A 25212-nucleotide genomic window follows, 5' to 3' on the forward strand; every position below is an offset into this window, starting at 1 on the left:
AACACAAAAGGTCTCAATTTGTATACTCTCAATGACGATAGCAAAAATATCTACCAATTATACAGTCAGAGTATTATAATCAGAGCACTGCCAATCACTCCAATCACTACAGAAACGACATGAGAACAAGCAATCGTTTGGTCTTGAGAGGCCTCCTTTCATTTTTAAATTTTGATGTTTACAGGTTAGAGATGTTTTCATATTCCTGTAACTGAGACCTCCAACTCACTGAGTCCACTGAACAGCCGGTAGATCGTGATCACTACAACCCAGGCCAGATTGGAATGGGTGATGAAGAGCTGGAAGATTCCATATCCTATTCCTACCCCCATGCCACTGTCTGATCTGGAGGTTCTCAGAGAGACACCTCCTTACAGTTCTTAGCACCTGTGATGCATGACCAGAAAGGTTAAACATCCTGCAAAATAAATAACCCTCAAAAGATACATGGAGGAATAATGTTTGTGTATTTACATATGTGTGAATAGGGTCCACAATGTAATCAACAGTCCCTGTCTATGTTGTATGCTGATAGTTCAGAGATCAAAAGAACATCCTAGCATTTAAATGAATTGTAAACATGGGATATCTCAGTATTCATCTCTCTTTGAAATGTACTGTGAATGGTGGAGGAACAAGCAAATTGCCTTATGTTAATTCTTTAGCTAAGTACCAGTGATGGACCGCCTTCAAAAGTCATCCTAATTACCTTTTGTTCCCGGAGGAACTCCCAACTTGTCAAAGAGGACATGAAATTGAATAAAAGATCCTTGGGTCCTGATTCTGTCATCTCAGATCTGCTTAAGCTTCATCAGGGGAAGTTTGAATCACAAGATTGAAGTCCCAGTTATGTTGGTACATCCTGAATATGATATTTGAACATTGGACTATAACCTCTGAACTGAATTCTAAAGGAACTCTTTGCAACACCATCTCTGCTATGAATCTAAACCTCAATGAACTGAACTCATGTCTGTACGTATTGATCTTTTAACCATACTCTCTATCTTGTTTGAACCTTTTCTTTTATATGATGAAATAAGATTTTCAGGAATATTTGATTGAGGTATCTGGATGGAAGCCTGAGGCTGGATCACTTTAAGGGAACTGTGTTGTTTAGACTTCTGAGTAACCAGTAATGTAATAAAGAAGCTGTTTTATGCTGGCTTGGTAAATCTAAGTATTGGAATATCCACCAGCTTTATGGGGATTGTCTGCCCCATTCTTTGCAGTTCACCCTAATTGAGGAACCATAGCTGGTCCCCACTCGGACCCCAGTCACAGCACCATTGTCTCTAATGCTGCATTATAGGATTAGTATATGACAAAATGCTGTAAAACAACATATGGATCCTTGGATTCTAGAGGAAGCTGGTATTTCAGAGACAGGACAGCGATCTTGTAGCCTGGATTAAATATTTCTTAGGTCTTTCCTTTTGAATCACTTTGGGTCATTAAATGTTATTGCTACAAGCTAGACCACATGGGCATAATTTGCACTGAAAGGTACTAAGAAACTGGGAACTTTTTCTGTCATTTAAGATAATGGTCCAGTGTCCTGATGTACACTTCATCTTAAACAAACAAACATAGACTTTAAGCCATCTAAAGCCAGCCAACCCAATCCTAGGGTTTGTGACTTCGAATGTACACTGTGCATCTTCTAGAGACCCTGGGTGGCATTCCAAATTAATGGCCATTGAAACTCACAACAATGTATATTCACGGATTCACCCAAACTGCTCAAGCCAGCGTTACATTGAGCTTAGTATAGCTTTGCCCCTCCAGCTTTCCTTCCCCCTGCACCCAAATGGAGGATAAGTAAGTGTACATTATTATTCATAGCTAGCGCTTCACAATCTGAGAGCTGTACAAACTAAAACAATCCTGACACACACCAGGAGATAGCTAGGCAGGTACTGTTCCAGTAGCGCAAGTAGGGACTCATACACTAAGGGGGGGAAAGTGAATTACCCATGGCCGCACAGCAAGTAAGTCGCAGAGCCGTGATAACAGCTCAGAAGTCCTGTCTCCCAGTTCCATGCTTAATACATTACTCCACACTGCAAACTCAGTAGAGCTTGCATTTGGGCGCATACATGCAGTGCCTTGTGTTATAGAAATCCTCACAGACTCCCAACCTGCCAGTCCATTAACTTCCACCACACAAACCTGCATTTGGAATTAGCATTTTAATTTTGAGAAACTCCAATTCCAGGACACATTTGCTTTTGTTCCTAAGAGAGTCTTTAGCAAACTCCATGACACTGCTGATGAATCTAGGTCTCACTTTACAGTTCAACATCCTGAGAACATAGTGCTTCCTGTAGCGACTCTTGAAGGCTGGGCACTCGAAAGAAGAAGCTGGCTGCATCTCTAAACTAATGGTGTTCTGCTGTTGACAGTTTAGAAACAGCTATTCACTCCCCCAGCTTACTTGAATCTAGGTTTTCTACCAGGTGGCACTCCCTGGATAAGACTGACAGGCCTCCCAGTCTGGGGTGATAGGCATGGGCTTGCATTAGGGCTCAAAAAATAGTTGTGTAGGCAGTGCTTTGAAGCCCACCCTCTCAGAGCCTAGCCACAGCTTCAAAGCACTGTCTACACAGCTATTTTTTGAGCCCAAGTGCAAGCCCTGCCAGCCGAAGCCAATCACCCCAGGCTGGGAGACTTGCTGCCAAGAGCTATGTAGACATAGCCTAAGTGAGTGGCATTAAGAACCAGTGCCAACATTGCCACCACCAGCTAGAAGAGGAGCTGCAGGGACAAGAAAAAGGGAGGAAAACAAACGGTGTTAAAAACCATCAAACCATACGTTCCAAGCAAGATCTCAAAGCAGGAACACAGGCCCTGCAATGTGCACAGAAGCAGCTCAAGATCCTCTTTGAAAGCGAAGATGGTTTGGGAGCAACCTGATGGAGGCACCATCTCAGAGAAGAGAGACTTACCTCCGAGTTCCACTCATACAGCAACATCCTCAGTGCTAGTACAGGGAAGGGTTCACTACAAGAGGTAACACTCCATTGCAGAACCCCCAGCTACTAGCTCCTTCTTTAAAGGGGTTATCTATTGTCACTAGCTTTCATTCCAACTTTGTTTTTACTTCTGCGGTCAGCCAAAGGACCTCATTCCCAAACTTGTGAAGAGGGGCTAGAAGCAGGAGGATTCCCTGAAATAGGTGATGCCATCCAACAAACGGCTGCTGCCCTCTGAAGATGCAAGTCCTTGGCTTCAATGCTTATTTCTTTGTATTTGCATTTTGTTCCACTGCATTGTTTATAGATCTCACAGGTGACTGGAAGGAGTTCTCAGGAGTCTCACGTTAAACCCTGTCAGCACGTCTGTTACAGCACAGTACTGCAGTCTGTAGAATGCTCTTGCTGTTTCATTTACTAGTCTGGGTGACTTTCAAGGCTGCAATTCAATGTTAATTTGGCACTGTTCAGTCTCATCAGCAGAAACAGTTGTTAAACTGGCTACCTTTCAATGGGGAGAAATTCCAGAATCAGTTCTTGTTCCTTGAGTCCTTGTTCTCTTACGTAGGTTTATTATAAGTTTATTTACAGTCATTTGTTTTCCATCAGATTCAGAAACAGAGATAGATGGGAAGAGGGACTGCATGTGACTGAAAAGATGCCATCTATACGACTGGACCCTTATGTCATAATGAGCACTATAGCTATTGCTTTTGGATTCCTACGTGTACTGCTTATCACAGATTTTCTAGGACTGTGGAGTACCACAAGCTGGAGTCTGTTACCCTAATTTTAAACACATTTAAGGTACTGGATTTGTCTCAGTTTGTCTTCCTCACCTTCTGAAAAGAAAAGAGGAGTAAGGTCACTGGGTATTGGATCTTAATGTTTCATAGCTCTTGGAACATGCAACAGGAAGGAGTCTTGGATTTTGTACAAGGTGGGAATTTGTAAAGTTGGAAGATTAAATAAACTAAAATCCCTCAACCTTTCTGTGACAGATGACAGACTTGGGAATTGTAAAGAATTCAAAGGACTTTAATGAAATGTGCCAGACAAGCATGGACTTTTGGGACAATACATATTAAATGGGTTCCCTGGGGAATCCCCGTGGAGTACTTAATGCAAATGCCACAAATCTGGTTATGCAAAAAACCTCAGCTTTTGGAAGCAACAGCTGAGGAGAGGGCCATCAACTGGTGATTACCTGTTCCTGCATACTAGAGATCAAAGGCCTAAGCTGTATAAAGAAATGCTGAGCTGCCTAGTCTAGGTTCTGGTTGCTGATCTAAAGACTGATATGAACTTGTAACCATAAGTTGTGGAGTTTGAAGGACTGACAACTACTAGAACCCTTGTTGGAGTTGGGAGTTCCCTCGGGGGTAAGTTGTTTAGCATGCATATGGAGTCTTTGATTGTTTTTAGATGCTTTCTCTGTAATGCTTTTACCTTCAAAATAAATGTACTTGCTTGAAGGAGCTGAGTGGTCATTTGTAACTGCTCACAATACACTGGTCAGAGGCTTCAGAGGAAAGCAAAGTGCAGGCACTGGCCCTTTAGGCAGTCTGGCTTGCTGGGGATATCACAGTGTGCATCAGTGAGCTGTGCAGTCTTAAAACACTGGTCAGAAAAGAATGACACACAGGTCTGCACCAAGGAGAAATGCTGGTGGGAAGCCAGAAACCTTTACATGGATGCCCTTGAGGGACCACAGAGAGGAAAATACAGCTGCAGTTACCATAAAACTCCGACACTATTTCTGCAGAACAGCCAGCATCTTTGATAGCTGCCATGTTGTTGTAGCCATGTTGGTCCCAGGATATTAGAGAGACCGGGGGGGGGGCGGGGGTGAGGTAATATCTTTTACTGAATGTATGTCTCTTGGTGAAAGAGAGAAGCTTTTGAGCTACACAGAGCTCTTCTTCAGGTCTGGAAAAGGTACTCAGAGTGTCACAACTAAATACAAGGTGGAACAGATTGTTTAGCACAAGTAATAAACACATATTCTAAAGGACCATTTAAGGTGAAGTGGCCAATTAATACCCCCACAGTCATAGGACAAAAAAAGGGGACTAGTGGGTTACAGATTGTTGTAAGAAACCATAAATCCATCTGATGAATGTATCCGATGCAGTGAGCTGTAGCTCACAAAAGCTTCTGCTCAAATAAATGTGTTAGTCTCTAAGGTGTCACAAGTCCTCCTTTTCTTTTTTCATAAATCCAGTGTCTTTTTATTAAGACCATGATTTTTAGTATCAAACAAAATTGAATTTAAGCTCCCAGACTCCTCTTTTGAAGATATCATGCAGGTTTCCATTGAGGATGAAGACTGAGAGGACAAATATGGAGTGAAAAGTGTTGCGAAAAGTGTTCACCCCAGGGAGATATAGTGGTTTGGTCTTTTATCATTTTTCTGTGAGAGTGCATTCACCTTTGATAAGCAGGTTTAAACAATTTTCTTGACTAAACAAATCAGACCCTGCTAATCAAACTGACCTAGTGGATGTAACCAAGCCACGTAGATGCCATGAAAGATCAGGAAGGAATGCAGCCATCTTCAGCTGAAACTGCTGCCACCACACCCTCTGTTGAGAGATGCCTCATATCAAAGCCACTTTCCTCAGTAATATTTAATTTCTGTTCTCATAGAGAGAGAGCCGGTAACTGACAACATGGGGCTTGCAGCTATTTATATCACACTTGACTGGAGTCAAGTCGGTTTTCCCTATAGCTTTATTTGAGCAACAAAAACCCGGTCTGTGGTCTCAGGCGAGTAGCATCCAGTGCTCTGAATAACTAGTCAACCAAGATTTCTCAAACTCCAGCACAGTTTCTTCATTTTGGTTTACAACTTACTGCATAAATGGGGATAAAGAACTCATACAACTGACTAGAAATAGGCTGGTGGGAAGAAAAAAAAAAAAAAACCACACAGTTGATGCTCTTACCTCTCCCCATCCCTTGGGGGATGTGACCCGTCTAAGAGCAAGGTTAATTGATCCACCTCCATTCCCATTTTGGGTGGAGAGGCTGCCGGAGAGTATCGCTGTGTCTGTGGCAGTCAGTGGAGCCTGGAAAATAAATTTATTGTTATTGGATTAATTTGAGTTATTAGCAACCTCTATTACAAAAACCTAATGAACACATTGCAAGGACATAGCCAAAACTGCACATGATTGGAGAGTTTATAAGCATATAGGGACATGTAATTATCCAAACAGTGTTACCTTTCTCTCAATTCCATTTCCTGGGTATTTGAACTGTGTGTAGCCACCAGACTAAGTTCTATAGTCAAACTTTACAAAACAAGAGTGCAGCATACAGATAAGTGGCACTCTTACAGCACAAAACAACATTATTTGCACATTTATGCAAACATACTTACAACCCTACACCTTGGACTGCGATCCTGTCAGATCTCACAAGTCATACAGGGTCACACTGGATTAATACCTCAGTGGGAGACCTTTAAGGAGCATCAGAGTGAAGCAGCAAGTAATCATGATAATTCAGCATGTGGCACTCTTCCTATTGGTCAGTACTGAACCAATGCCCCAGTGTCCTTTTTACTCAGTTCAGAAGTGAAACAGAAGCCTTTGACTATTCATGCTCATTGAAGTGCAACCTGTTGCTTTGGATTTGGGTTCCGAAGCCTTCAGGAACTACCAGGCAAATCAACCAACTCTATAAATCCAGTTTCAGGTAACAAGATAGTGAGACTACCACGTATTAACTCCTGGGAAGGCAAGGGACGGGACCCACACCGGAGCACATTCTTAAATACAGAAGGCCAGTGTCTGTCCTTGAAATTTGTGTTTACATTTTAAACATCGCTTTGAAAATGTGTTTGAGAAATAAACGGTTAGCCCAGCAGCCAGTCTATTCTAGCTAAGGAAACTTGCTAGCAGTGGAGGCAGAGCCTTTGTAGCATGCAAACTGGAGCCAAAACTCTGGCATTTGTGTCCTCAAAAATGTATGAGATCATGTCAACACATGACCCCACTGTAACTGAATCTCCACGCCCCATTCCCCTAAAGCAGGTAATTGCATCCCTTCCCTTCATAAATAAAGAGGAGAACCCCCCCCCCCCCCCCCGAGCCATGTTCAATTTTGTGGTGCTGTGTGCTGTTATGCCTCATTAACTCAGAGCCTTCTTTATACTTGCATTGGTATTTATTTCACTTTACCTCAATGGACTGGGATATGTGCATTTTGTTAATTTCAATCTGGGGAAAGCTGCTCCCTGGAACATCTTCATATTCTTCATCATAACGATCAAAGAGGTCAGTGGCATCTATTCCAACACTAATCGTTCCCTGGGGAGAGACAAGCAAAACAAGTTCCTAGCACTAATATGTTCAATGTATATAAGCTGAAGGATTCCTCCTCCTTTATAGACGTATTACAACTTAAAAACATCAATTCCCCCTCCCCCACATTTTAAAATGTTTTCCCACCCTTATACTGCATGAAAAGGCTCCGATAAACAAAGCAGGAAACTGAGTGATTATGCAGAGAGATGGCAAAGCATTGTCAGAGACACAAAATAAACAAACTGAACAGACTGAAGTATTTACTGTGTTTTTTATAACAATAGCAGATAAAATATTTATTTAAGATGTTATACATAATAGAAGTAGGAAGAACATTTTCAGACAGAAGCAGGATTTTTATTTCCTCAGAATTGACTGTCCCCCTTCAATTTTGTAAAACCCAACCCACTGATTTTGTAATTAATCTTTTCAATGAAACTGAACTAGAAGTTCACCTCCTCTTCTGAAATATTTGAAACAACCTAAATTTGAGCTGTGTTAGCTGGTTACCACGGATCATATAAGTCACATGCTATTGGCTCTGTTCCCTGATCGAATGAATTTGATTCTTATAATCAACAGGAGTGCTTGAAGAAGGTAGCATTTTAGGATACGTTTAGGAGGTGTAAAACATTTTCCTCTCTAGGCCACATAGGCCCTGCCTGAGAATCAGTCTTTTTGGCTGGCTGCTGTTGCATTCGTACAAATAACTGTAGGTTTCAGAGTAGCAGCCGTGTTAGTCTGTATCTGCAAAAAGAAAAAAAGAGGATTTGTGGCACCTTAGAGACTAACCAATTTATTTGAGCATAAGCTTTCGTGAGCTACAGCTCACTTCATCGGATGCATTCAGTGGAAAATACAGTGGGGAGATTTATATAGACAGAGAACATGAAACAATGGGTGTTACCATACACACTGTAAGGAGAGGGATCAGGTAAGCTGAGCTATTACCAGCAGGAGAGTGGGGGCGGGGGGAGGCGCAGGGGAACCTTTTGTAGTGATAATCAAGTTGGGCCATTTCCAGCAGTTGGCAAGAACGTCTGAGGAACAGCCGGCGGGGGGGGGGGGGGGGGGGGGAGGGAGAGGGAGAAATAAACGTGGAAATAGTTTTACTTTGCGTAATGACCCATCCACTCCCAGTCTTTATTCAAGCCTAAGTTAATTGTATCCAGTTTGCAAATTAATTCCAATTCAGCAGTCTCTCGTTGGAGTCTGTTTTTGAAGTTTTTTTGTTGAAGAATTGCCACTTTTAGGTCTGTAATCGAGTGACTGGAGAGATTGAAGTGTTCTCCGACTGGTTTTTGAACGTTATAATTCTTGACGTCTGATTTGTGTCCATTTATTCTTTTACGTAGAGACTGTCCAGTTTGGCCAATGTACATGACAGAGGGGTATTGCTGGCACATGATGGCATATATCACATTGGTAGATGTGCAGGTGAACGAGCCTCTGATAGTGTGGCTGATGTGATTAGGCCCTATGATGGTGTCCCCTGAATAGATATGTGGGCACAGTTGGCAACGGGTTTTGTTGCAAGGATAGGTTCCTGGTTAGTGGTTCTGTTTTGTGGTGTGTGGTTGCTGGTGAGTATTTGCTTCAGGTTGGGAGGCTGTCTGTAAGCAAGGACTGGCCTGTCTCCCAAGATCTGTGAGAGTGATGGGTCGTCCTTCAGGATAGGTTTTAGATCCTTGATGATGCGTTGGAGAGGTTTTAGTTGGGGTCTGAAGGTGATGGCTAGTGGCGTTCTGTTATTTTCTTTGTTGGGCCTGTCCTGTAGTAGGTGACTTCTGGGTACTCTTCTGGCTCTGTCAATCTCTTTCTTCACTTCAGCAGGTGGGTATTGTATTTGTAAGAATGCTTGATAAGGATCTTGTAGGTGTTTGTCTCTGTCTGAGGGGTTGGAGCAAATGCAGTTATATCGTAGCGCTTGGCTGTAGACAATGGATCGTGTGGTGCAGTCTGGATGAAAGCTGGAGGCATGTAGGTAGGAATAGCTGTCAGTAGGTTTCCGGTACAGGGTGGTGTTTATGTGACCATTGCTTATTAGCATCGTAGTGTCCAGGAAGTGGATCTCTTGTGTGGACTGGTCCAGGCTGAGGTTGATGGTGGGATGGAAATTGTGGAAATCCTGGAGGAATTCCTCAAGGGCTTCTTTTCCATGGGTCCAGATGATGAAGATGTCATCAATGTAGCGCAAGTAGAGTAGGGGCATTAGGGGACAAGAGCTGAGGAAGCGTTGTTCTCAGTCAGCCATAAAAATGTTGGCATACTGTGGGGCCATGCGGGTACCCATAGCAGTGCCACTGATTTGAAGGTATACATTGTCCCCAAATGTGAAATAGTTATGGGTGAGGACAAAGTCACAAAGTTCAACCACCAGGTTAGCCGTGACAGTATCGGGGATACTGTTCCTGACGGCTTGTAGTCCATCTTTGTGTGGAGTGTTGGTGTAGAGGGCTTCTACATCCATAGTGGCCAGGATGGTGTTTTCAGGAAGATCACCGATGGATTGTATTTTCCTCAGGAAGTCAGTGGTGTCTCAAAGATAGCTGGGAGTGCTGGTAGCGTAGGGCCTGAGGAGGGAGTCAACATAGCCAGACAATCCTGCTGTCAGGGTGCCAATGCCTGAGATGATGGGGCGTCCAGGATTTCCAGGTTTATGGATCTTGGGTAGCAGATAGAATACCACAGGTCGGGGTTCTAGGGGTGTGTCTGTGCGGATTTGTTCTTGTGCTTTTTCAGGGAGTTTCTTGAGCAAATGCTGTAGTTTCTTTTGGTAACCCTCAGTGGGATCAGAGGCTAATGGCTTGTAGAAAGTGGTGTTGGAGAGCTGCCTAGCAGTCTCTTGTTCATATTCCAACCTATTCATGATAGCAACAGTACCTCCTTTGTCAGCCTTTTTGATTATGATATCAGAGTTGTTTCTGAGGCTGTGGATGGCATTGTGTTCTGCACGGCTGAGGTTATGGGGCACGTGATGCTGCTTTTCCACAATTAAAGCCCGTGCACGTCGGCGGAAGCACTCTATGTAGAAGTCCAGTCTGTTGTTTCGACTTTCAGGAGGAGTCCACCCAGAATCCTTCTTTTTGTAGTTTTGGTAGGAAGGTCTCTGTGGGTTCGTATGTTGTTCAGAGGTGTGTTGGAAATATTCCTTGAGTCGGAGACATCGAAAATAGGATTCTAGGTCACCACAGAACTGTATCATGTTCGTGGGGGTGGAGGGGCAGAAGGAGAGGCCCCGAGATAGGACAGATTCTTCTGCTGGGCTAAGAGTATAGTTGGATAGATAAACAGTATTGCTGGGTGGGTTAAGGGAACCACTGTTGTGGCCCCTTGTGGCATGTAGTAGTTTAGGTAGTTTAGTGTCCTTTTTCTTTTGTAAAGAAGCAAATATGTGTTGTAAATGGCTTGTCTAGTTTTTGTAAAGTCCAGCCACGAGGAAGTTTGTACGGAAGGTTGTTTTTTTATGAGAGTATCCAGTTTTGAGAGCTCATTCTTAATCTTTCCCTGTTTGCTGTAGAGGATATTGATCAGGTGGTTCTGCAGTTTCTTTGAGAGTATGTGGCACAAGCTGTCAGCATAGTCTGTGTGGTATGTAGATTGTAATGGATTTTTTTACCTTCAGTCCTTTTGGTATAATGTCCATCTGTTTGCATTTGGAAAGGAAGATGATGTCTGTCTGTATCTGTACGAGTTTTTTCATGAAGTTGATAGATCCCCCCCGCCCCCGGCTGTTCCTCAGACCTTCTTGCCAACTGCTGGAAATGGCCCACCTTGATTATCACTACAAAAGGCTTTCTCCCCCCTGCTCTCCTGCTGGTGATAGCTCAGCTTACCTGATCACTCTCGTTACAGTGTGTATGGTAACACCCATTGTTTCATGTTCTCTGTGTATATAAATCTCCCCACTGTATTTTCCACTGAATGCATCCGATGAAGTGAAATGTAGCTCATGAAAGCTTATGCTCAAATAAATTGATTAGTCTCTAAGGTGCCACAAGTCCTCCTTTTCTTTTTACAAATAATTGTGTCATCAGTTCCACAGTTGTGAAGGGGATAATCAGATCCTTGTTTCTCTCACATAGCTGCCTCAGTGGAAAAGGGCGTGGGTATCTTCTCCTGCTGCTGTGTCAAGCAGCATCTCATTTTATATGAAATATACCACTTTCAATAGACCATCAAGTATATGAGATTAAAATTAACTTTCCAAGACAATTTGTGAGAGAGAAACTCAATGGTTGGATGTTTACAGAAATGAAAACACAGCAGGAGCACGTATATGGAAGTAAATTCTTCTTTAAATCTGTGCAGATACTCAATTGTTTTGCTCAGTTATCTATACTGGAAATGCATGGAAAATGGCAGGGTGTTTGAAGGGCTCATGATGGTGTGTTTCATCCTTCATTTATGCGGTTCTCACAACAAATTTTTGTGGCCTCAGTGTCTGGTTGGTGGATGCTACGACACTTTTTCCTAAAATACTTAATTAACTTTAGGAAAAACAAATAAATATTGTCCATGCACATGTCCAAATGACAGTCATTTATTTATGTACGGTTTGCTTTTTTTTTTTGGAGACTCAATGATAAAAATAATGTACAGTTGTGTCTATTCTTTACTGGACCTAAACAGAATAGAAACAGAAATAAGGTACTTTGTGTGTTCTTTTCTTTTTTGGTTGTTGTTTCTTTTTCTTTTTTTTCCAAGACTTGCTGTCTAGTAAGTCTGCTTCCATGAAAAGGGCTTTTTGTACGTTTGTTAATATCACTTTCCAGAGAAGCAGACTTATTACCTAGCTGGGAGGCAGTGAAAGGTGATATTAACAAACATACAAATATCTCTTTTTACAGCAGACTTACTCAGCCCTGTCAAGCCGGGGACCAAATTAAGCCTTGGATGGAGATGTGAGTAGGGAGGCAGCGGGGGTGATGGGGTGAATGGATGAGGGGCTTGGGGAGGCAGCAGGGGCCGGGGCAAAGAGGTGGGTGGGGAGTCCAAAGGCCTGCAGCTGGGGGATGGAGCTCACCACTGCGCAGCCAAATCCTGGAGCCAGAAGCCCCACGGTCGGAGCCTGCTGTCACACGGCCACATCATAGAATCATAGAATATCAGGGTTGGAAGGGACCTCAGGAGATCATCTAGTCCAACCCCCTCATCCTGCCACCCACCCCCCCCAGAGCTGAAGCCGGAAGCCTGAGCCCCATCGTCCCCAGGAAGATGGGAAACTTACCCCGGGCTGTCTGCTTCTCCAGCGTTTGTGGCTCCAGAGGGGGGCAGGGCCCAGCTTCAGGGAAGGGGCCGCCGCTCGCCTCCTCACCCCCCCAATCACCACTCAGAAGGCTGTGGCCGCAGAAAAAGCCCCTGGTGGCCACATCTGAGAAACGCTGATTATGAATTTGCATTTCAAGACTTAGAAAGGATGGTTCTAATCTTTTATCTCTTTTTAAAGCAGCACACACTATGTTCACAGTATAATGCAAACTGTTTATATAAGCATTTGTGATGAAAAGTGAGAGATGCTATGCGACTGCTCTGAGAACTAAATAGTGATGTCTCCTGATGGAATAAAAATCCAAAAGTATCAAGAAGAAGGCTATTTTCTGTCCCTGTACATTGTATTTACTGGAAAGCTTCATTAGGATTGTTGAACTTCTTCCGTGATTTAGAAAACTTGTGCTAAAATTAAATCCAATGCATGCATTGTAACCAGAGTGAAGTGTTCAAGACAAAATTGAAATTAGCCTACTTATTTCAAGATCTAAGAGAATTCATAATCTATTCCTACTTTTTGAGTGGATCTTCCACACAGCAAAAGAAGAGAAACATTTTAAAAACAGGAAAATGTGACTGTAAAACGATAAAAATTGCCAGGACACCTCAGGTACAGTACCCAAACCATTTTTAATCATTTTTTTAACCTGACTGGATTTCAAATTGGTGTCCCTTTAACAATAGTCAATAATAAAATTAAAACTAGCTTTACTTTGTTTACAATAGCACAAAACATTTGCTCCCAAACTTTACTTGGGAAAAAATCTACTGTTTAGGAATGCTCCTCAGATAAGTCACCTTTGAGTGCATCAGCTTTCCAAAGTCTACAAGTATTTCTCAAGTTTCCGTCCTCTCATACCCTGTGCTGCTCTTTGAAACAATGCCAAAGAGTCAGTGGCTAGGGAAGCTCTGCAGCACGTTGCTGCTGCTCCAAACCTCTGGGAAGTGAACAAAGAGAATAGCCAAAGGAAGCTAAGCAGAGATTTCAGACTTAAAGTGTCAATCACACTTGACAAAATTCCAGAGAGTGATTGATCAAGTGATATTGTATGTATGTGAGCACTGCTTTTAGCAATATAGAGAACTCTGATGCTTTTCTGCTGCTCTTCATCTTTTGCAAATGCACTGGTCATAGATGCAGAATGGGATGATTTTCCACATCCAATGTCCAACCTCAGCAGAGTGGTTTTGCTACAGCTTGTAACTCACTTTCATATTCTACTAAATATGCTTTTAAAAACTGAGTTACCAAACTTCAGCAATGAAGAAAGAGTATTTTATTGAATTTGGATTGTGAATAAAGACAGAAAGCTGCAGCAGCAAAAATAAAGTGTAAATAAAAAAACAAATTGAAGACAGGTTTCAGTGTCAGTTTCAATTAACATGAAAACTAGATACCATTAACTTGGGTTTGAATAGAGACTGGGAGTGGCTGGGTCATTACACATATTGAATCTATTTCCTTATGTTTAGTATCCTCACACTTTCTTGTGAACTGTCTAAATGGACCATCTTGATTATCGCTACACAAGTTTTTTTCTCCTGCTGATAATAGATCATCTTAATTAATTAGCCTCTTACAGTTTGTATGGCAATTTCCACCTTTTCTGTATGTATACATCTTCTTACTATATGTTCCATTCTATGCATCTGATGAAGTGAGCTGTAGTCCACGAAAGCTTATGCCCAAATAAATTTGTTAGTCTCTAAGGTGCCACAAGGACTCCCCTTTTGCTTGTGAAATGAGATACATTTTGCTTGCTCAAACTTCTGTCTGATATTCAGACTGCTGTGTAGTCAAACTCCTGACAGATTTTAAATCCTGCTTTACTTCCACCTACATTTCTTGAAAATGCACATTTTTCAAGTTGAAGTAGATTTGCACTATAAAGAAAATCTTCTTGTAAAGTAATTCACTCTAGTGTGTTAACATTCTACTACAACGTAAAAAGACCCCATAGCACTGACAGTTCTTAACTGCACCGCGCATGTGCTAGTCCTTCTCTGCATGCAAGCCCAAGGCCTCATCAGTAGAGCCCTACCAAATTCATGGCCGTGAAAAACGCATCACAGACCGTGAAAACTGGGCTCCACCATGAAATCTGGTCTTTAGCGTACTTTTACCCTATACTATACAGATTTCACAGGGGAGGCCAGCATTTGTCAAACTGGGGGTCCCAACCCAAAATGGGGTCACAGAGGAGTTGCAAGGTTATTGTAGGAGGGATGTGGTATTGCCACTCTTACTTCTGTGTTGCCTTCAGAGGTGGCTAGAAAGAAGCGGCTGCTGGCCAGGCACCCAGCTCTGAAGGCAGCACAGCCAGCAGCAGCACAGAAGTGAGGGTGGCAATATCATATCATGCCACCCTGACTTCTGCGCTGCTGCCTTCAGAGCTGGGCGGCCGGAGAGTGGCAGCTGCTGTCCGAGTGCCCAGCTCTGAAGGCAGCAGCACAGAAGTAAGGGCAACCATACCATACCATACCATCCTTATTTCTGCACTGCTGCTATCAGTGGTGCTGCCTTCAGAGATGGGCTCCCGGCCAGCAGCTGCAACTCTCCGGCCGCCCAGCTCTGAAGACAGTGCTGCCGCCAGCAGCAGATACCACAACCGCCCTACAATTTCTGACCATGAAATTGACCAAAATGAACTGTGAATTTGGTAGGGCCCTACTCATCAGCTACTCTTTACGGGGGAAAATCAGCATTACTCACCTTAGTTTTTTCTCAAAATTTAGGATAAAAATCAGAGAAAACTTATGAACCTTAGTGGTTTCTAAACTTAAAAATGTAATTCTCTCTGGAACAAGATGATCATCTACCAGACATTTTTGAAGAAACCATCAAAACCCACATATTTTTATGAACCATTCACTTGATACTTACTGCTTTTTATGGACTCTATTTGCCTTTTCTCTCTCTCCTCCTTTGTCAATTATTATATAGATATTATTTAGCTCTCAATGTCCACTGGCCCACTCCAGTAACATAATAATTTATGAGGTCATTTTAAAGAAAAAGCGAATCTATGAATGAAAAATAAATCTGATGAAGAGCTGCAGTACTTGGGCTTTTTTTTTTTTTTTTAATAGATACAGTAAAACCTCAGAGTTACAAATACCTCAGGAATGGAGGTTGTTCGTAACTCTGAAATGTCCTAACTCTGAACAAAATGTTATGATTTGTTCTCATTGACTTAATATAGCTTTGAAACTTTACTATGCAGAAGAAAAATGCTGCTTTTAACCATCTTAATTTAAATGAAAGAAGCACAGAAACAGTTTCCTTACTGTGTCAAATCTTTTTTTTTAATCTTCTCCTGCTATTTTTTTAAATAGTTTACGTTTAACATAGTATTGTATTACATTTTCCTTTTTTTTTTTTTTTTGGGGGGTCTCTGCTGCTGCCTGATTGCATACTTCCAGTTCCAAATGAGGTGTGTGGTTGACTGGTCAGTTCGTAATTCATCTTTTACCCGTCCTCGCCTGTGTCTAATTATTAACTATATAGATTGATCCCTGAAAATTACTGTATTTTTTTTTCTCGTTAGTATTATTTTGGACATCATCAGATTTGTATTTGGGGTTTCTTTTTCAACACCGGGGTAGCTGTAAAAATACTCACCTTGAGGAAAAATAGCAGTATCTAAAGTTTCAAACCAAAAGCAATCTCATTTCATATAAAGTCTTTGGAAGATTACAAGAAGCCAGGTGCTCCTTATATCATCTTAACTGAGTATTCTGGGGTGGGGAGTTGTCCCTCAATTTTTTTTTTTAAGCATATTTCAGCTCCTGCCTTCCACAAGATCCATTTCACTGGATTATGAGCCAATGTAGTAGATTCCGTAAAGAAATTTTCCCTACCACCAAGTAGGTGAAGTCGCTCTCAAACAGCCTATAGATCTTGGCAAGGAAACTGGCTCAAATACAAGCACAGACAAAGCAGCAGATGGTACTGTTAAAAACATTCTCAAAGAACGACAGCACCCCCTATGCCCCTGGAAAGGAGAGAGAGAGAGAGAGGTCGCTGCTACGAACAACTCACCGTCAGCCACCTGTTCAGAGAATATAGGAGAAGAGAAAACAACATCCTGAAATGTGGGAACTGCACATGAGCAGTAAGAATGAACTAAGAATCCTACTAGAAAGTTAAATCTGCACACACGGCAGCATGCTGTAAATTGCAAAAATTCAGTACAAAAGGGGGTTATTAACACAGCACCGCAGAGCAGCCTGCATTATGGACTGATCACCTGAAAGTCTCTTTAGTAAATATATGTGTTTTTGAATCTTATAAACACAACACATGACTGCTTTTTAATGACTGCTTTTTTGTTAGAACTTTCCTTGAAAGTCAGCTTTAAAGTACTTCAGAGTCTTTTTCTCTTTCCATTTCCCCAAAAAATACATCTCATGCAATGGCGCATCGAACAGAGCCCTCCACAGCCTCGCCTAGATTTGCAGGCTACCACTTGCAAGCTGGTGGAAAGTAGAATTAAAAATTAAAGCTAAATATGCTGAGTGTTGGAGCCAGGACAATACTCCTCACAATATCTTGGGGCTAAGAACTCAGGACAGAGCCTTGGAAAAGCTGGCTGTAAGCATATTATAGAATACAGGGTACTTTCTAAAACAATTTATAACCATTCCACTGCTTTCCCACTTCCTGAGGTCATACTGTGTGAGCAAGTCAAGAACCTTTCACCCACCATTTAGATGAAACCAGGTACTCCAAACAGTGTTGGAAGCACTTTAATAGAGAGAGATTGCAGGGAGGAACTCTTAGAATCAAATTAAAACCATAAAATTGCTCCCAAATGCAAACCTTACCCATCAGCTTTCTAATGGTATTGAATATTTATGGCCAAGTTATAACCCCCAACAACAGGGTTTATGACGAGAACTGTGACATATCCTCCAATATAATGTGGATGACATATTACTACACTGAAAAGATCCATGCCACTTCTCCCAGTTAGACAGGATTAGGTCATCTCAGGATTTAAAAATATAGATACCTAAAATCAGAACCTTTGTCATGACTTGGCAGGACATTCCATCAGATGCAGCCTCCCTTTTAGATGGGCTCAGCAGGGGGTCATGCACCGGAGAACTCTCATTTCAGCAAAGCCACAGGAATAGTTTTAATTATACTCAACCCTCTGCTAGTGGGAATCCAGAAAGACGGAGAACTGCCCCACTTGGCACGGTCTCTCTCTCTTACTTGGAGAGTGTGTGGTGCAGATAAACATCCTCTAAATCACAACACCAGATGAAAGTTTTACCTCTTCTCCTTCCTAGAGCGGGTATAATTAATTTAAATATATCAATTTCCAAGTTTATACAACAGAACAAAACCAGCAGGATTAATTTAAATTATCCTGGTCTTCTGAATCAGCTGGGGGTGTTTTTGATGCCTAGTGTTAGGCTGATTAATGCACTATACTAGAGGAGCATGCAGCTGACTTTGGGCTGATAGAGACCTTATGGATTGACTGAACACAGTACTCAGATGTCCTTTTCACCAAGCAATGGGGACAGACACATCTCCCATCCACTTAATGCCCCCACAGTATGGAATCCATTGAAAGCATATAAAGAGGGGACTAAAAATATACCTGTCAAACTATGATCCCTCCCCTATGGGAATGATGGTATTTCACCAGGGTCACACTTGGGATACCCAGCTATTCTCAAGACCCCTTACACTCTGTAGCAAGATTGATCTTAATTCTGCAGCAGGACCCCTGCATTGTGGCACCCTAGCATAGCTACGATTGGAGATTTTTAGTGAATTAACTAAGAAAATGAATAATATAGTCAGAACAGTATCCAATTATTTAATTTGATATTAAATTCCATTTTATATGCTGTCCCATAATTTATAATTTTCAGTATGCTGCACATTTTTACATTGAAAACAAATAACAGTATCAGAGACATTTTTAGGGGGAAAAATGGAAATTTTAACATCTGACACAGGAACAACTGGGGAGTTTTGGCACCTGAGAAAGTGCAGGAGGCACTTTGGGTTTGCAGGATAAGCCCGTGTGCGGAAGGTCTTGGAGGCTGGAACTCAGGTCCCAGCACTGTGACAGATGACCTCTGTCAACTTGGGCAAGTCATTTGGGGGAGATTTTTCAAAGGCACAAATTCCTATTGCAAATCAATGGGAATTGGACACCTTAGCTTCCATTTGGGCCTCTGAAAATCTCCCCCTTTCTCTGTGCCTCATTCCCCTTCTAAAACTGGGATATTGATACTTCCTTTCTCCCACCCTTTGTTGGTCTTGTTTATATGTCAAGTCTATGGGACAGGAACAGTCTCTTCTTAGGTTTTTGTATAGTACCCAGTGCAATAAGGCCCTTATCTCAGTTTAGGCCACTAGATGCTACCATAATACAAACAAATTAGTGAATTCAATGTTAATTTTGAAAATCTAATTATGAAAATGTCAATGTCAGCACCCCACAGAGATAAATTGGGCATGTCACAACTTAGCCTGAAACAGTAGCTCTGGGCGTCTGCAGACTCAGGAAGTCATCACTGCTTCTGTTTAGACTCATTTCAGAGTAGCAGCCATGTTAGTCTGTATCCACAAAAAGAAAAGGAGTACTTGTGGCACCTTGTGGCTGTAGCTCACGAAAGCTTATGCTCAAATAAATTTGTTAGTCTCTAAGGTGCCACAAGTACTCCTTTTCTTTTTGTTTAGATGTTTGATGTTCATGTCAGTTGATGTTTGAAAGTTTCCTTTACAATCATAAGGACTAGACTTGTTTTGTTTTTTTAGTTTATTTCAGTGAAAGATTGGATTGTACAGCATAATCCTTCAGCAAGGAATGGATTCGTACATTCCACAGCCACAGAATCACAGAGTACATGAGGTCCTCGTTGCAGTATCTGTTTACATAGTAAACAAGGAAAGATGTCTGAATGAAAATGCATTTATTTATATCAAAGCTTCTCGGTCCCTGAGGGTATGTTTACACAGCAGCTGGGAGGGCACCACCCACAGAGTGTCCAGTGGGTTTGTACTTGGGCAGCTAGCCCGTGCCACCCTCACACTGCCATGGCCAGACTGCTATTTTTAGCACACTAGCTGGAAGCACTCTCTCAGCTGCTGTGTAGACACATCCTAGAAAGGAAGGATGGCAGTTTCTGGAATTCATCTGCAAGGAGCTCTCTTTTATTTTCTTTCTTCTCATGTTTTACTATTATTATTTCCAGTAGAAATGACAAATTTGCTAGGGCAGTGCTTTCCAAACCAAAACATGCCAAGGACCCTGTGCCAAAGAACTCATAATCTAAAAAGATTTTGTCAAGATTGCTACTGATGTGTTGCAATGGCTCCTATATGTGAAAGCTTTATAATAGCTCAGACTGCAAACAGCATCTACTTATGATATCACAATCACTTTTATGGAAAACAGCTGAGATAATAAGAAAAAATTGTGTCTTCACTGCAGAGTCATGCAACAAGAGGAAACTCAGTGCAGGTGAAAGCTTTATTCCCACACAAATATCCACCAGTAATGTTCCACTTTTCCTTAGCTGGTATTGCTAATTATTGCAAAGGAAATGGCTTTTTGCATAAGTGTAATGTGCCTGGTTTTCAGGGGGTTTTCAGTGAAATTCCCTCTTTATAATTTTCCTTTTATGAAAAATGTGGTGCTTTTTAATTAAATAATTTTACAAGGAACGTGCTTTACAACAACAAAGAAATAATTTCCATAATGTGTCTTCCTGTAAAATGTAATCTGTCCCTGGGAATCATAAAGACTGAACTGGGAAGGCAGCCAGTTCTATGAATAAAGCGAGCAAGAGAGAGTGAATCAGTGATCAGCTAGTCATAGAAGAAAATCAAGAAACAATCAAATAGTGAGAGTAGGAATGTAGTAATCTGTGTGGCAAGCATTGTCTTGCAAGGTCAGAGAGAGAAACTGGTGACAGAAGCCCTGAAAGACAGAAAATCAAGCACCAAATTACCCTAAACATAATACTCTGTTCCTCAAGGAAACAGTGCAAGGTCATTAAAACTGGATTAATAAAATCAGGAGGTTTGATTTGGACCAGAATGTGTTCTGCAGCACTTTGAAATGGCTGCAGCGTTCAACTATCAGATTTAAGTATATTGATTAAAAGGGAATTAAAATAATCAATACATGAAACTACACTGGAACAAATTAACCCAGCTGCAGAATCTATGTCTAAAAAAAGGCAAGAAATATAGATTAAGCATGCAAATAAAATATCTTATGAATCTGTCTGACACACTGGTCAAACTGAACTCCAGCATCACCTGTATCCTACCAAGTTGATCACCACACTTTTATGTAGCCTGGTTGGGAAAACTCCCTTTTCACTAAATTTTTCCAATTTTGTTACCCACTGGTGGAGTGGTAGCTTTGGTGAAAGTACTACTGAAGACAAGGCTCCAAGCAGGGTTAGACGGCACCAATGTTACAATGTCACCAACCATGCCATTGCTAACACTGGTGGAAGCAACCAAGAGATATTTTAGAGCTAAAAGCTAATGCAGATACCATTTCTTTGGAGGGTCTAATTTAGTGCGTGTCTTTTCTGCTGTACCTCTCCTAAAATGGTGGCGCAGGAAGAAATGAGGTACTTTTCCACAATGATATGGACATAGTCACCATGCAATATTCTGTAATTTTCAGCTATGTGACAGTTGGAGTGTTTTATATATTATTAATGTAAGCCTTTTAGAACTATTTTATTAATTTCTTTTTCTGTAAAATTGCCCATCAAAATTTGTTTTGTTTAAGCCAAACTGAAGTGGGCATCTGACTAGTATCCGAGTCAGTTGCTGGCTAATGCACTCAAGAAAAAGCTAAATTTTGATCCCAGTGGAGGCCTCCCCTCCCCCCCAAAGGCAAAGGTACTCTGCTTGTGAACCAGAATTGTAAGCACAGAGAAGGATGTAGTATTCATAAGATGCAGTACTACAGAATGGCAAAAGAAGGAGCAGTGAAAACAGAGATGGCTTAATTTTTATTTATTCAGACATGTTAATTATACCCAGAGTAGTACCAGAGAAGAGATTCTTCCCGCTCTTTCTTGCTTCTATGCATCTGATGAAGTGAGCTGTAGCTCACGAAAGCTTATGCTCAAATAAATTGGTTAGTCTCTAAGGTGCCACAAGTCCTCCTGTTCTTTTTGCGGATACAGAATAACACGGCTGCTACTCTGAAACCTGTTCCCTAGGGAGAACATTCCTGCAAGTTGACGCATGTGAAGAAAAAGGTGGCGGGAGCTGGTTGACCCTCAAAGTATCTGTATTCTCCGACACAGGCAAATAAAGAGATTTTCTTTCTCCAAGTGTGAAGTATTTCCTCTCAAATCAAGTAACTGACTTTCCAAACCCATCAACACATCTCAAAAAGCAAAAACAAAACTCAAAGCAAATAACCCAACTTAAAATCTGCCAAACTGCCTATATCTGGGAATCGCTCAACATTTCTGGTTAGAAATGCTTTATTTAGCTGGAACCATTTTATAGAACTAATAAAACGTTAGAATTTTTAAAATAGCTTGCATTCTTATGAAATGATCACAGCTGTGCTACCTAATTCCACGGGAACGCTGCCTAGAGACACATTTCCATAGAATGCCAATAAACAACTGGTGTAAACACCCAGATGGCTAATTTTATCGGAGGACACAGAGGCTCAGGCTTACACTGCAGCTCTACTTTTTATTGCTTACAACTACTGTGAAACACCCAGAAAAAAGTGTCAAATTCCTAAAGTCACAGAGAAGCATTATATGGCAATAACCAACCCCCACTCCCTGTCTGTTCCCCACTTTCCTCAGAATATCCATTTGCACCAAACCACCCTCATTTGCAATAAGGATGTTGCCAATTTCTTTAGCTTTATCCATTTTCTGGAATCCATTTTCTGGTTGGAATGCCATTGGTAACAGATCATTAAGGTTGGGTCAAAGGAGCCAAGAGGCCTGTTTTCAGTCACTGGCTGTCACTCCTGTTCTTTTGCACAGTTTGTTTCGATTGCTGTGCCCTCTTCATCTCAGCTCCTACTCAGAGTGTATCTTTGGTCCCCACATTCACGGTAAAATAAACCCAGTTGCCTCCAGGCTCCTCTTAAGCCACACTGAGTTTCACTAATCTGCCTCCTCATTTTCCCATATTTCAGGTTGAGGCTAGAGAGAGAAGATTGAGGTAAAAGAGCTACCTGGTCTCCAGAAGACTTGGTTTCTCCAAGGGAAATACAAAAGAAGGGCATCTCAAGTACATTAGGGATTCATTTAAAACCATTGTTTTGGCTTTGAGATATTTCCAGTGGTTTTTAATATAGAAGTTCTGATTTTATTAAGACCATGAAGGGAAGAGTTCTTCCATTTTACCCTTTGTGTATTAGCAGAAAAGCTCCAGTAAAGACCAAAGCACATGCAAGAAGAAAAAAAGATTTCTTCTGAAGGCAGGGAGGAGGGGAAGAGAAGAACAGGAAAGTGAGCCTGTGGGGCAAGTGGCACAGAAACACATTGCTCAGTGGACTGACAATAATTTGCAGGACTCCTATATATTGCCTGTATACAGCCACAATTTTTTATGATTAATTTTTATTTGATTTTCCAGTGATAACATAGGTGGCACAGAGAAAAATTGCCACAAAAGAAAAATTAAATTACATACTGTAAAACAGTTTTTGTCCCATGGGAATAAGCAGAGCATAAACTGTTCTTCAACAATATGAGATATGCCGACAGATAAATTTTAGTATTTATAGAACAATCCGTGTTTAGTTGTCCCTATATGGCAGAGGAAAAAGGAGAGAAAGCTACATCCAGGGAGCTGAGGAAGGAACGGAAGCTGCAATATCATTTCAGTTAAAGCCTCAAAGACACAGTTTAGCGCTAATGTCCTTTCTGAGCGACAGACGAGACACACATATTTATCACTGAGGCAGACTTATCAGATCAGAGTAGGTGGAGTGGGAAGCTACATCATCTGTTAAACTACACAAGACCAGATCCTGGGTAGCCAAGTCTAATGATGGATTAGAGAAAGAGAAATGTAAAAACAAATCAAATTCTCCCTACACACGCCTATATTAAGAGAGAGGAAATGACACCACAACAAGTGACAAGCACCTAGACTCAACCCCACACTCTGTCACCACTCTCACTCCCCTCCCTCTCATTCATGAAATGTTATCCACCAGAAAGATCTATAAAGGTGAAAATCTTTGTTTGTGCTCTTCTTTTTTTAAAATCAGACCCATGCAAGTCTTTCAATATTCTCTTTGCTGGTAAATTATATCTAAATTACATGATCTCCACTCTAATTACGCAATAAGTCAGAGAGAGACCAGACAATAAAGGACCGTTACCAAGCACCTTATTGATGGTATAAATATTTTCTTCTCTTTTTAAAGATTTAAAGAAATAAAACGTTTAATAAAATGTTCTGTTTGCTCTGCCTCTTTGCCCATGTTGGCCTGAGACAGTAATGGTGAGCTCCAGGTGTCCAGACACTGAAGCCAGCATTTGGTCTGCTGGCTGTTGTTAAGAGGGATGAGAGCAAGCCACATTGTGTATCCATAAGAGGAGGAGACAAAGTTAGAACACTAGGGAAGGAACTCTGGATAATTTTAGTATTATGACAGGTGCGGAATTGTGAAGAAAAGTAAAGTTTTGATGCAGAAGAAGAGTTGTGTATTATAGTGTAATTAATTTACCAGACTCCTAATAGAATGAAGCGGGCAAGGAAAACAACAGTGCAAAATATTAAACATGTTGAATATAAAGTATCAAGTGCAGGAAAAAAACAAAAACAATATTGCATTTTACATTAACTCCTCACTGGATTATTTCCGTGCATTAAACAGTATCTACACACAGTTGTTCCTGATTTATTCCAGCGTAAGAGTGCTTTCCTCCTGTTTAGTTTAACCCACTCTGGGTTAAAGTAAACAGGAACAAGGAATTCCTATTTTGGAATAAGAATGTCTACACATGGAGTTGGTCTGAAACACCTATTGTGCTTTAAATTCACACATTACCTTAATCCGCATTAATTGTCAAGTATAGGAAACTTTTAAAGGAATACTACTCTGATGGGGTGCAAAACATTACCCACATCCATCTTAAAAAGTACATTTTCGTATACTTGGTAATATAAACACTATCATTTCTCCAAGACAACAGTTGCACCAGTGTAGAATCTTGGCTGATGAGCTGGATGACCCAAGAAACAAATTAAATCACATGTTTCAGAGTAGCAGCCGTGTTAGTCTGTATCAGCGCACTGGGACTACATGCATTAACATGGTGATGGTGGCACTGCAGCAGTCTTCTTGATACACTACGAGCTACCAAGCACACAAAACCTGCACTTCTGTGTTTCTTAATGCAGAGTTTGTTAATTGTGAGCCCCAAGCTAGCTTGTCCAACACGGCATCTTGAAGACAGCTAAATTTCTCTCAATTAAGGGGGCATTTATAAATAAAATGGAAGTTATTTTCTCATCCAGGGATTTCTATCAAATTGGAGAAATTCTCTTTGTCTTAATAAAGGAGTTTAAAATTTGTGCCCAGGGGCAGCAGGATAGAGGGGGTGAAATCTAAGGCTTACGATCATGATTACATCCCAAGCCTCACAGAACTTGCTTTCCA

At 41.3% G+C, this 25212-nt stretch overlaps 2 protein-coding genes across 4 annotated transcripts in view; one reads left to right on the forward strand and one right to left on the reverse strand.

The window, feature by feature from the left end:
- THAP3 (THAP domain containing 3) overlaps nucleotides 1–24001 on the forward strand; it is a 49996-nt gene extending 25995 nt beyond the window's left edge. Inside the window, exon 6 of one of the 3 annotated variants that reach the window (XM_043499838.1) lies at nucleotides 19357–24001. In XM_043499838.1, coding sequence (XP_043355773.1) covers nucleotides 19357–19439 — 83 coding nt within the window. In that variant the 3' untranslated portion in view covers nucleotides 19440–24001. Of the gene's footprint in view, nucleotides 1–2297; nucleotides 4448–16107; nucleotides 19141–19356 lie in introns of those variants that run through there. The other 2 variants (XM_043499837.1, XM_043499839.1) reach the window with 2 other exon arrangements.
- DNAJC11 (DnaJ heat shock protein family (Hsp40) member C11) overlaps nucleotides 1–25212 on the reverse strand; it is a 73650-nt gene that overhangs the window by 20370 nt on the left and 28068 nt on the right. Inside the window, exons 5-6 of the mRNA XM_043499832.1 lie at nucleotides 7163–7291; nucleotides 5924–6046 (exon numbers count right to left, since the gene is read on the reverse strand). Of these exons, the coding sequence (XP_043355767.1) occupies nucleotides 5924–6046; nucleotides 7163–7291 (252 nt within the window). The remainder of the gene's footprint in view (nucleotides 1–5923; nucleotides 6047–7162; nucleotides 7292–25212) is intronic.

The sequence above is a fragment of the Dermochelys coriacea genome, chromosome 18 (genome assembly GCF_009764565.3).
Source record: "Dermochelys coriacea isolate rDerCor1 chromosome 18, rDerCor1.pri.v4, whole genome shotgun sequence".
Taxonomy (NCBI): Eukaryota; Metazoa; Chordata; order Testudines; family Dermochelyidae; genus Dermochelys; species Dermochelys coriacea.